Genomic DNA, 14,059 nt, shown 5'->3' on the forward strand with positions numbered 1-14,059 from the left:
ATTCAGGATTAAATAGCTACAACACACAGCATTTATCTGTTAACGTAACGAACAACCAAATTCTTTTAATATTCACAATGCACCATTTTTTAACAGTTTGCTTACAACGCTATTTTTAGTTATGTAAATACCTTTCATGCAAAGCGAAAGTAATTATTAGAGATGAGTAATTAAACATACCAAAAACATTCTTAACTACAGAACAAACAAGCGATTTTATACATCGGTATTCCCCTACCCCCCAATTATCTATGGGTCTCCGTTTCGTGACTCCCTTTAATTCACAACATGAAAGCACGAACACACGACGATCTCAGCTATTAGAATGGTATTTGTTTATTCATTTATTTGGTCACCATCTGTTAATAGACTTAGAAATGGGGTGGAGGTGGGTGATGAAAAAGACGTATGTTCACTCAGTTGGAAGGAAAACGTTCTTTCGGTGGCGGTGGTAATGCGAAGGTGTGGGGCAGGAGGTATTGGATTATCGAATACTCTTTGTTTCCAGAGTGAATAATGGGGGAAAGTAAATGGAAATTCCGATTTTTGGAAAGAATGTTGGTCGTCCGGTTTTAGAATGGAATCAATTGTTGAGATTGGATTCGGCACGAATTTCTTTTTCGTCTTTCCCTGCCCTCGTGCGTTTTAAGAAATGGTAATGGTAAAGTAATATTTGAGTATTATATCTTACCCTTTAGGGTTTCAATGTTAAAAACTTTTTTTTAAGAAAGCAAGTTTGTCATTTTTAAGAAAAGTATGTTCTATACTTAGAAAATATTTTATTTATCGCACTTATAGCCCTCGTTAACATGTTATTTTATATTTTATAACCGTCGTTGAACAGCCGACCCGATTTTTGGGTTTACGACTACTAATGTTCAACTACTGAGCCTGGTAATTTCAAACCCAATCCAGAAGACAAGGGAACTCCTGGATCAAGTACTAGGGGAAATTTACCATCGTGAAGGATTTTTTGAAGGAACTAACCCGCATTTCCGTTACATGGAGGGACCTCCTATGGTTAGCCTGACGGTAAGGGGACTCTAATACATGTTCCGTCTACCACTGAGGATATTTCACATCAGCACTGTGATCGGTGCAATCCGGATGTGGAATTCGTATCAACCAGTTATCGCCGGGATTTGAACCCGGTTCACCTTATTGGAAGGCGAACGCTCTATCCCCAGAGCCATCGCGACTCTCGTTAACATGTTATTTTATATTATAACCGTCGTTGAACAGCCAACCCAATTTTGGGTTTACGACTACTAATGTTCAATTCGGTAGCCTTGTAGTGTTAAGCCAATCTAGAAGACAAGGAAACTCTTGGATCAGTACCCCCAAAGGTATGATTTGTTATGGGAACGTGGAGGATTTTGTGACTCGGCAGATTTAACGTGAATCAGTCACCATTTATTTAGTAACCATTCTTCGGCCGGCGGGGATCGAACCAATAACCTCTTGGACATGGACCCGATATCCTACCAACCAGGCTATCCCGGCCCCTCGTTAACATGTTATAATAAATTACAAACGCTTGCGTTTAAGTTAATGTTTAATTACGTTAATGCTTTTTAAGTTAACATGTTAACTTAAAACACACGAGGCCGGGAGTGTTGGAATAAATCCCTGGCTTCATACGTTTTAAGAAATGATGGAAAGTAGTCTATAAAAGATAGAAAGTAGAATTAGTCTAAAAAAATAGAAAGTAGAAGAAAAGTTTCGCACACTTAGAAAATATCTTATTTAATTTAGCTATAGCCCTCGTTAACATATTACAATAAATTACAAAATCTCCCGCAAAAAAAGGCGTTTACTATTTAAAGAAAATATTTTTTCAGCTTGAATAGAGAATAACTTTTTAAATCGATAAATATGTAGTACAGATTATATAAATCTTGAAAACAGTATTAAACTTTATGCAGTTTTCTAAGATTAACAGGAAAACTGATCTTTATGAAAATCTAATCTTTATTTAAACAATTCTTCTGATCTGTCTGAAAGTATAGTTCTCCCACAACAGCTCACTGTGAGCCAAAAGGGTCATAGAAGCTAAAGCTCCACAATTTCGAAACCAACGGCATTACCGTGGTAATGTGGTTGACATTGCGCGCAGGCCGCCTTTACTTCTGAGATAAGTACCCATTTATCTAAATTTGAATGTTCTTCAAGCCGCCATTGAGGATCGAACCCTTGTCCTTCGCAATGATTATCATTGCCTTTAACCGCAGAGCCAACGCGGCTCTATAGAGTGGATTTCATTCAAACAGTTATTAGTCCAGCAGTGGACTGAACGTTCCCAGCAGATCACAGAAGTCAAGCATCAGTATGCGGGTGGGTAACCACTTGGATTAGTCTGCGAAGGGACCGAGGGTGCGGTATGGGTCCTCGTTAAACTGTTTTACCGTAAAATGCTCGACTTCGCGTACAGGTTGTCGGGCTACCGAAGCGGGGGTGTCATCCCCTCAGCAGAGGATCAAAATTGTGATGGCATGTCTTCGGATCATCCACGGGGATGTTTCCCTGAGCGTCGCCAATAGCCTATTGTGCAGCTCTAGTGCTACGTAAATGAACTACAACTACAACATCAAATGGTTATTATTTATTTATTTTTAAGATTTTTGTAAAAATTAAAAATTTCATTGCTTATTTTATGCATTGCATGGTAAAAAGTTCTCATTCATCTATAACTGAAACACCTATAAAGATTTTGAGTATTCTTGTCTATTTTAAGCACTTTTATTTTTTACTTTTTTTTATTATTCCCAATATTATTTCTTACATTATATTTTATAGCAAAAAAAGAAAAAGAAAACTAGCTCAGTGCTTGGTTACAAAGAGTTTGCTACACATCTGGTGACGTCATCACATGTTTAGTAAAAAGGATTTAAAAAAAAAGCTAGAAATTTTATCAGTAGGAAAAACAAACCTCCAAGAACTAAAAAAAAAACAATACTAAAGTAAAGTTTAATTCCAAAATAAATTTCGAATTTTAATACGAGCGATTTCTGCTTATTTTCAGACATAATAGTGCATAACTGCAAAATAATTATAATTATACTATGATTTTTTTTTGTCAAAAAAGCTATAAAAAAACTGTCAAAAAATCAAAGCTCTAAAATTTAATAATTTTAAACCGAATTAGAATTTTTCATGGTAAGAAACGTGGTGCACACCTTCAGATACAAGAATACGTACCTGCGAAAATTCTAAAGCTAGTATTTTTCAATGAGCAGAATCACATAACGAAAAAAGATCATACTTTACCTAAACTCAACTTAACCTTACCTAATTTTTACTTAACCTAAGCTCTAATGTTAACTTTACCTAATTTAATACTTTACATAACCTCAACTCTGCATCAATAACATTTTCATATCAGAAATATTCCTCCAAAAGAGTTTCTAAAAAAGTTCAGAATTCCATTCTTTTAAATTTCATAGTTTTTGCGTAAAAAAAAGTACCAAACACGTATAGAGTAAATTTTTTTATCTGTAGTCCCTGGCCTTATTATTAGACTCATTATAAGATTCTATGTAAAATCATAATTATTATTCGACATGTAATTCGAAAATTGCTACGCGATCTTATATGGTTTGCTTTGCAAACCAAGCTCGCTTCGCTCTCTACTAACTCAGGTACATTACAAATGCACAAAATTCTAAGAATTCAAAACAAATATTCAAATCCATATGACAACTTTTTTTTAAAAAAAAATGACATCTTTTTAGTAAATACTAAGTCATTAAAATAAATTTGAATTCAAATAAATGACATGTAATTCGTTAAACCTATTAGAAATGTGCTATAATATAAAATCTTAAAGCGTAACAGCACGACTGAGACTCATTTTTAAATGAATAACTAATAACAATAATAAAGGAAATAAATGCGTGATATAAATCAAAAATCGTCAAAAGAATTCGTAACACATAAATTCGTGAAAAAAAGCGCTTTCGACAAAATACTAAAATGCAGATCTATCGACAAAGACTACTCACTTCTGCCTAGCTTAATAGTATGAGATTGCCGCAGCTGATAATGCTCTCTCTGGTTATTTCAGTTTTTAAAAGCGCTATATGTTGAGCCACCTGAACTAGATTTGGCATGTGACATTTTTAGCGGCAATCAATGGTCGATTTTCTAGCGTTGCCATTCGGGAAGTTGTAATGAGGATTTTTTTGTCGCCATGTAAGAGAAATATATATATAGATAGGAAGTATATAAGTACATAAAAAATCTCCTGAATTAAAACCCATTACATGCATGTTTAAATATAAAGGTATTGCCTATAAACTCGTGCAAAACATGTCATTATTAAAACACTACAGTGCGTCTAATAATTTGGCCTAATTATTATGATATACTAATATAATGCTTGATATAATAAATATTCCATATTTATGTAATATATCGTTTAATTTAAACAATTGATACACAAACGTAAACAAGTGCAAACCGGTTTCAGTCACATAAAAACAATAAAGCTGTATTACCTGATAATTAAGATTTTGCATAGAATTTTATAGTGCGTCTAATAATTTGGCCAATCACTGTAGATGTTAAATTGTTATTATTATATAAAATTCATACGGAAAATTGAGCTAAAAATAACACCGAAATAACGGATTGAAATTCATAGTTTGACTGTTACATTTAAAATAACATGTTACTTACTAAAATTTAAAGAAAAACATCTATCTATTTCAATATCAACGTCACGTTCTGCATGCGCAATAATGTTCTATTTTAGAAAATAGATAGAAACTATACGAAAACAATAAGATTTTCTGAATAAGAAAATATCGGAATTGCTGAAATCGACACAAAGAAAAAAAACTTCGTATTTGGTAACCGCGGATTGTTTTCGCGAATGCGAAGCATTTTTTCCCTTCAAGTCATTTGGACGCTCCTGGATTCGAAAAGGAGTGGGAGAAAAACGGGAAGAAAAAAGAAAGGAAAAATGTAAGGAATCAGGACAAAAAACCGGGCAAATCCATTGAAGGTATTCCTTACGGAGCAAAAACCAGGAAAAGAATCATATTTCTTCAGACGATGTCTTTTCTTTCTGACCCCTTTTTACCCTTTTCTTTCCCTCCAGAATCGAAAAATAGCAAAATAAAGAAAAAAGGAATAGTTTTGGAACGTTAAAATCGATTTGGAAGTGTCTTTTGAGAAAGGGAAGACGTAGTGACGACGTTCTATATCAAGAAAAATGATTCCATTTTTCGAATCCAATGCTCGAAGGTCAAGTGATTCCTTTTCATTCGACTACAAGAAAGTTTCTCTTTTTTTTTTTTAAATATAGCGCAAAAATAGAACGTTTTCTCTTTTCGAACGTATCATTGAATAAGCTTTTTTGAGTTGTTGGGGCTTCTTGTAAACTTAAATTCATTCTCCGCGTTCAGTGTATTGGAATATGTTTTGAAGGTAATGGGCGTTTTGAATCTCTATTCTGTAGTAGTCAGATTTTTTAATATTATTTTGTAAATATGTTCTGACACAAATGTGACTTTGATATCCTTTTAGAGGCAATTTTTACTTGGGTTAACATTTAAAGTGTTCGCTATGTTAAATCTGCGTAAAATTGAAAAGGAATCAACATTATAATAAAAGAAAATTCTGCGTCGAAAGGTTAGTTAAAAAGTAAAACATTGTGAAACATTACGATCACTGGTTAACCATTGGTCAAATGCTTTTCTTTTTCTTTTCTGGATTGACTCCAATAAACGCCACAACATTTGAAATCATGTGTTGCAAAAACTGTCTCAATGGATGTTTGTCGTCGGATTGGTTTTCAAATCCTGCCTATGTACGCGTTTCAAGATATCACAAAATACTTTTCCTTTTTCAGTATTCTTATTTATATTGAAATCACCATCAAGACAGTAATTATAAGTAATTAATAAAAAGAATATAAAAATGTTTTAAATTATTATTATGTAAATACATTAAAAATGCCTGCTAGTGAAAAGAAAAAAAAAAAAATTCTAAAAAAAAAATTATCAAACAGCAGCGGTCGCCATAGCAATGCATGCAATGACGACGCATGCGCACTGTTTACTACTACTCTTGAACACAGTTGAAAAATGTGATGACGTCCAAATGAGGTGCCGCATGCCATCAAACCTAAAACAACACTTATTCTGCCAATGGTTGATAACATGGTTTTTTTCAATGAAATGTAGTAATTAATAGAAAACTAAATGTCTGTAACATAAAGTCAGTTCGAGTTGAAAAATAATTACAATAGTTTAAATAATTTTATATATTATTATTATTAAATAATTCTATACAATATCGTCTCGCTGTTCACTGATGATAAAGACACGGTTCCCAGTAGAACATCCAAGTCAAGAATCCCTGGCTGCGAAGGGACCGAGGGAGCACGGTAAACTGTTCTACAGTAAAGTGCTCGATTTCACGCAGGTCGTCGGGTTACCAAAGCAAGTATGCCATCCCCAATGCAGAGGAACGAAATTGCGGATAATCCTCGGGGATGTTCCCCAGACCGTCACCAATAGCCCATTGTGCAGCTCTAGTGTGACGTAAATAAAGTACTTACCTATCCATCTATATAATATTAATTCTTAAAATAATTTAGAGTATTCATTTCTATTTTTAACTAAATTTAGTAATTTTTTGATACTTTTTGTTATTGACGTTTAGCAAAAAAGTCAATTCCTGTATTTTATTCTCAAACCAGAACTCCTAAAAAAATATTAATGTCCTCTTTTTTTGCAATCAGGAATAAGATCTTTGGAATAAGAGGATTTTAAAAAACACTATAAAAATGTTTAAAGAATTCCGGACGTTTGATGCTAATATTGAAATCAGCTTTTAGGTATTAAAATAAGATGGTTGAAAATCTTAAAGTACGAATGTTAATGTCATAATATTTCATAAACAATAAATATTTCGTCTTGAACATTTTAAACGTTTCCGAAATGCTTCATTGTTTCCGCAATAGTGATAAGTTTCTGATGCGCATATTCTGAAACGTTTGTTTGTTTGTTCGTTACATTTTAGCACTCTTAAGATTAAATTAATTAAAATGATTAATTTGTAAGATTAATTAATTAGGCACTAAGAAGATGCCATTCATGGATATGGTCAAGCTTTTGTCACAGTTATGTTTCACCACATTCAAATAATTTTGCTGTTGAATCTGCTCTTAGTGCATAACCTAAATCTTGATGCATTTTCACTACATTTTACATTATTCAGATTTATGGAATTACAAATATACGTTTTCTATTATAATAAAATTTTTCTTTTTTTTAATTATATATTCTACATAAAAAAAGAAAGCTATTGTTAAACTCCTTAAAAATACTTACTCGTTTATTCAGATTGATTTTACCTGCCCTTAAGTATCATGAATTAATAAAAAATATAAATATTTATTAAGAAACATGGAATAAAATCCTCATGGCATTCATTTTTAAATATAATGAATTGATAACTGATGTTACCTTTAAAACAATTAAAAAGGAAAGGAATTTTATGTAGGACTCTTTTATGTTTGAAGGAACATTAAATATTACTGTCAAATTTTTAATCAAGTTGTACAAAACAAAAGTATTAAATTACAAATTAAAATAAGTAGATTTTTACATGAGAAATAAATTTTTTTACACCGTTGGTATGTTAAATTTCACAGAAACGAAGAAATTAGTTGTTTTTTTTAACGAAAGAAAAGTATTTTGAACCCGTATAGTTTTTTACGAAAATTGTCCGCAGAAAAAGGGCAACTAATATATTTTAGTTCGAGGGCCACAAAAAAAGGCTTCGCGGGCCGGATGTGGCCCACGGGCAGCCAGTTGGTAACCACTGATCTATACAGTTTAAATTGCAACAATGCGTAATTGTAATGTTTTGAGAAAAATTCGTTTCTCACACTTACCACTTGAATGGCCAAATTAAAATATTGGAATTAAAATATTGCACTAACTGTCTTTTCATTTTACTATTATACATATTATCAATATTTTCTTAACTATAAAAAATTTTATAATTAAAGAAAATATTTACATAGTAAATTGGTATGGTATATTTTATAGTAAAGATATATTTACTATTATAAATGTTTTCTAGGACAATTTGATTAATATTTTTCTTTTTATTTAAAAAAGGCGTGTTTCAACATGTTTGGGTTTGTTGAAACTTTCAAAAAATATTGAGAGAAAAAACACTACCTATTAAACATATATAGATATTTTGCCATGTCGATTACGAAATATCGAAAAATGTTCGATTAGTTACATGCATTATTCTCTGAGTCATTTGTTTCTTAACAAAATATTTCATGTCCTTTTTTGAATTATGAAAAAACCACTCGTCTTTAAACATGCGCAATTTCTTTTTAAATATTGCTTGACCATGCCTGACCAGAAACATGTGTACAAACCGATCCATAAAAACAACATTAATGTAAAGCATCACGCACTAAACTTGTATTTCTGCACGGAACGTTTGCAAAAAGTAAAAAAAAGTGAAAAGAAGTAAAATAAAAAAAGCATCCTGTCCACATTTAGTCACCAAAAAAAAAAAAAAAAGAAAGTTTTATGCCATAAACAGTAATTTAAATGTTTCTTAGGAGAACATTTTAAAAATGAAACTATCGAATAACTTGGTCACTTTAGATCAAATGACCGAATTTTTAAAATTGGTTTATTAGACTTATTTAAAGTAGACTGATAAAATAATGATTTTCTTTTTCAAAATTACTTTGACATTTTTCTAGTGGTTTTAACATTAGAAAGACTGCCCAAAAGCAGTCAAAATGATTGTGAAAGAATAATGTGCAAAGAAATTTTTTTTAAATTAATTTTTATTATTTTTATTATTATTTACAGTTATATAACAAGTTATTAGTAAATATTAACAATAAAAAAAATTACATGTTGTAAAAAAAGGGAAAAAATTCTAAGAAATTGTGTCATTGTTATTTCAACTGTTATTGTTATTTTCATTGTTATTTCAATTCAATTGTTATTGTTATTTTAATTGTTATTTCAATTCAATTGTTATTTCAATTCAATTGTTATTTCAATTCGAAAAATGCATCATTATTTTTCTAATTGAAATTAAAAAGCAGTCGAAATGACTTCCTTAGACAATCTAGTGTTAATTAGCATCTTTAAAATCATTGAAGCTATTATGAACGAAATAATCTTTAGTGTGAAAAATGTGACAGAGATAGAAAAGATTCTTGACAATAAATAATTGTTTTAATTAATGTAACGTGTAACAAACTTTAGCCTATTGTAACATTAAAATTGAAAATATTGTTCGCAAAACTTTGCAACAACCAGCCTTTCAGTTCATAAAATTTTCAAAAAATTTTTATTTTTAAAGAGGGAGGATTTTCAAAATTTTAAATATTGATTTAAATTCCTAAGATTTTAACCTAGAACACATTTCAAACGGGTTTAACTTAATTGTGAGAAAAACAAGCTTGATTTTCAAAGCAAACCAATTAATATTTCAATTTTCGGGGTGTCCGGGAGCGTCAGCGAGCAGGGGACGGAATTCTATTATCATTCAATGCGTTAACTATTAACAAAAATTGAAATACATCTTCGTAAGTCCACTGGGTAAACCAACATTTAGAATCTTCGTCAAGAATGAATTTAAAAATATTTATGCATTTGTAGTGGTAGATTAATGAAGAATAACAGAAATTGCTTTTTAAATGTGACAAATCACAAAAAGTAAAGGTGGGTTAACAGAACGTAAAAACCTTGAAGGCGTTTCTAATAATCGTCTTTTAATCAAACCCGGCAATCAAACGTGTTTTGGTGTTTTGTATACTCATATTCCTCAATTGAGGGGTTAGTTAGATTTCAATATTTTTTTAGCTTATATTAATAACATTTTACGACTTCCAATGTGTTAACTTTTTCTTCATATTTGACAAGCCATTTAAAAATATATATAAAGAACGGTTCTTACGTAACACCCTGTATATTTTTCAAATTCAATTACAGATACTAAATTTGAAAGTATTTTAATTTATTTTGTTGAATAATGAAATCATATATCATGTGAATGGTACTTAAAGTTCGAAAGCATGAGATTTTGCATTCGACTCAGAAGACAAGATAGCTTCTTAAAAAGTCTTTTAATAAAATATGCGTCTTGTAGTAAAAAAAAGCATGGAAAAATAGCAGATAATTTACTTCTGCTGAAAAAAGACGTAAAAATGAAACAATTTTAATGCCAATGTTTTATCCTAAAAGCTGTTTATTACGAGTAACGATTCGTAATTTTAACACATTAATGATAAGTATTATTTTGAGTGTTAATTTTTATGTTTTATTTCAGCGATAATTCAAGTGATGAAGTAGAAGAAGAGGAAGACGAGGAAAGAAAATCGCTGCCGTTAGATAATACTAGTGTCTTCTGTATCGTCGGCAGAATATTTATTTTAATTTTCGGGGTAAGTTCTTACTCTGATTTTTTTTTTCACATTTCATTATCCATTCATTCAATTTATTACTTATTTTTACCCATTGGCAAAATGCGTGTTGTTTTGGGTTTGATGGACGTCATCACATTTTTCAACTGTGTTCAAGAGTAATAGTAAACAGTGCGCATGCGTCGTCATAGCATGCGTTGCTATGGCGACCACAGCTGTTTGATAATTGCGACAAATCTTGTTTTTTCCCGGTGATATTTCATTTTTAAGCCGCGATGTCTCAGGAGATAGTGTTCGCCTCCCAATGAGGTGAACCGGGTTCGATCCCGGCAATGGCTGGTGATACGAATTCCTCATCCAGCTTGCACCGACAACAGTGCTGACCTGAAATATCCTGAGTGGTAGACGGATCATGGGTTAGAGTCCCCTTGCCGTCAGACTAACCATTGGAGGTTTTTGTAGTCTTCCTCTCCATGTAACGCAAATGCGGATGAGTTCCATCAAAAAGTCCTCACGAATGCAAATCTCTCCCAATACTTCATCCAGGAGTTTCCTTGTCTTCTAGATTGGGTTCAAAATTACAAGGCTACCGAGTTGAGCATTAGTAGTCGTAAACCCAAAAATTGGGTCGGCTGTTCAACGACGGTTATGAAATAAAATATTTCATTTTTGTAAGAAGTTGGAATATATTTGTATGGGGAAAAAGACAAAATTTGCTGAAACCTTGGTAACAGAGATAGGAACAGTATGGAGGGGCGACTAATGGCATAACCTTGAGATGCCTGTGGCATTTATGAGGAGTATCATATGCATTATATTTTCTGGAAAAAATGAAAAACTCAATTTAAACTTTCCAAGTGCTTAAATTCCTAGTATCTTGAAACAGTCATATCAAAATCAAATAGGAAAAAAAATCTGTTGCTTGTCACTATTATACAGCTATAGATAACTTTTGCGCTGTGGCTAAAAGTATTACATTAGAACATGTAAATTTATTCGAATTAATGTGGTTTCCCATATCTAAAAATGCCAGGAGGATGCTTCAATATGAGAAAAAAAATCATATTTTACTCCTTGTACTTAATAATGTTCTTGTTCTGTTTTGTATAGTTCCTCTTTTTCCTTCCTTCCTTTTATTTGTGGTGTAGAGGTCTTCTGTACGTTCTGCTATTTGGACTGAAATTTTTTTTTTTAAATTGTTAATTCAAATTTTATTTGGCAAAGATCTACCAAACCGTAAAAAAGATGTCTTTCATTTACCGATGTACCAAAATAAAACTGATTTGATTACTCATTTATTAATTTTAAAAAAAATCTCTTTATTTATATTGTATTTTAAACAAAAAAAAAGCTTTCACAAAAAGGTTTGAGTTAAATTATTATCGGTTAATTTGAGTTAATTATAAAATCTGTTTTTAATAAGAGAATTTTTTACTTTATTTTAATAAAAATAAGAAAGCAATTTGAATTTAGACTAAAGGTTTAAATCTGTGAAAATTAGAAAATTTCTTTTCATGCCCGATATGGACTACTGTAAATTAATTGTATCTGAGCCTTAAAAGTAAAGTCATCATTAATATTAAAATATTTCTCTTCCTATTGTTTATTTCATAAGTAAAAGCATGCTAATAATTCATATATTAAAGTTCAGTTTATGAGAAAGGCCAAAAATATTTTTTTCCTATACCCTTTAAGAATCTAAACGAATAATAAACTTTGATAATCGAATCATTTAATGATTTTTATTAATAGCTGATAACGTTTAGTTGCAATGTGTTTTTCAAATTTATAAATCTTAGCTGTAAAAGTGTATTCTTGTTACAAGCTTGTTTTATAGCTGTTACTGTGAATGACAGTAATTGGTGGTTGTTGACTTTGGTAAATAATCGAATTATATACTAGGTCTAGTTAAGTGCCACTGCCTGGTATACATTTGCCCGGTATGTCCTACATCAATGTTTTTTTAAGGTCAAATGCCCAGAAATTCATTTAACCGGTACTCCGAACACTGATGTTTCTCCTAATCCATCCTCAACAGATATTAAAATATCGAATAAATATAATAATATCAACGAATAAATTAATATCAAATAGGATATAACAAATATTTCGGACATTCACCAAAGCGACTATGTGATTGTTGACATTCACCGGTGAAAGTTGACATTATCTTGATTTCGGTGATTTATTTTCTCTTGATTTATTTAGTGCAATATGGAAAAAATATGAGCTCATCTAAACTGCTGTTTGTAGAAAATGCAACACCATGAAGGAATCATCAGAATCAAATGAAATTCGCAGCAAATGTCAATTATAGGATATTATGCAAATTAATAAAGTTTCAGAGCCATCGCGCGTGCGTGGCGCGCGCAGCGCCCTCTGAATTGATGCTGAAAGCGTATAAATAAAGTGCTGTAGCGGGACGTTGAAAATAGTCTATGATTATTTGTTAGTGGCAAACGTTTAGTGAGACCTGAGTATGCCTCCACGACGGAAGAATAAGAAATTCAAGCAACTTACGGAGTTTGAACGAGGGAGGATAATCGGCCTTCGAGAAGGAGGATTTTCCTATCGCGCAATAGCAGCTCGTATGCAGCGGAACAGTTCCACAGTGATGCGAGTTTGGAAGCAGTGGACCGACGAGCACCGAACAACTCGAAAAACAGGCACTGGACGACAGAAGGTGACGTCAGAGCGCGATGATCGACACCTGCTCCGCATGGCGGTGAATGATCGCACAGCTTCCTCCAGGCAGCTGGCAGCACATTGGTCTACTGCTACAGGTGTACAATTGTCGGCTTCGTCAATTCGTCGTCGTCTGCTGCGCCGTGGATTGCGTGCAAGGGTGCCATTATACAGGATTCCCCTCACGGCGGATCATCGACGGCTGCGTCGGCAGTGGGCTCTTGAGCACAGAGACTGGCGAGCTGATTGGCACCAAGTTGTCTTTTCAGATGAATCACGCTTCAATTTGTGGACCCATGATGGCCGTGTTCGTGTTAGACGTTATGCCGGTCAACGCTGCCTTCCTGAGTGTATTATTGAACGACATAGTGGTCGAACACCCGGAGTTATGGTCTGGGGTGCGATTTCGTATCATGGACGATCCAATTTGATACGAATTGAGGGTAATCTCAATAGCAACAGATACGTCCGTGAAGTGCTACAGCCCGAAGTCGTTCCTTTCCTTCAAGGCATCCCTGGAGCTATCTTTCAGCAGGATAATGCACGCCCACATGTTGCGCGGACTGTTAGAGACTTCTGTTCAGCACAACGCATGCAATTTCTTCCTTGGCCTGCTTATTCGCCGGATATGTCGCCTATTGAGCACGTGTGGGATATGGTTGGTCGGCGTCTCACTCGTGATCCGCGTCCTGCAGTTTCCAAAGACGAACTTTGGTTGCGCATACAAGCGATATGGAATTCTCTTCCTCAAGCAGATATTCAACATCTGTTTGACTCCATGCCACGTCGTATAGCAGCACTTATTGCAGCGCGTGGTGGCTGCACCAAATACTGATTTCGGACGCTTAATTTGTTTCTTTTGTTTTGAAAATTTCATCATTTATTTGTATCAGTACAAGTCGTTTCTGCATTAAATTTCATTTGATTCTGATGATTCTTTCATGGTGTTGC

The 14,059-nt window shown here is 32.9% G+C and overlaps 1 protein-coding gene across 1 annotated transcript in view; it reads left to right on the forward strand.

The window, feature by feature from the left end:
* Window positions 1-14,059, forward strand: part of LOC107445955 (protein O-mannosyl-transferase TMTC1) — a 380,735-nt gene that overhangs the window by 277,886 nt on the left and 88,790 nt on the right. Inside the window, exon 5 of the mRNA XM_071187075.2 lies at window positions 10,330-10,444. Within this exon, the coding sequence (XP_071043176.2) occupies window positions 10,330-10,444 (115 nt within the window). The remainder of the gene's footprint in view (window positions 1-10,329; window positions 10,445-14,059) is intronic.

This window comes from Parasteatoda tepidariorum, chromosome 9, assembly GCF_982258835.1.
Source record: "Parasteatoda tepidariorum strain Cologne lab strain chromosome 9, Ptep-v5.0, whole genome shotgun sequence".
Lineage (NCBI taxonomy): Eukaryota > Metazoa > Arthropoda > Arachnida > Araneae > Theridiidae > Parasteatoda > Parasteatoda tepidariorum.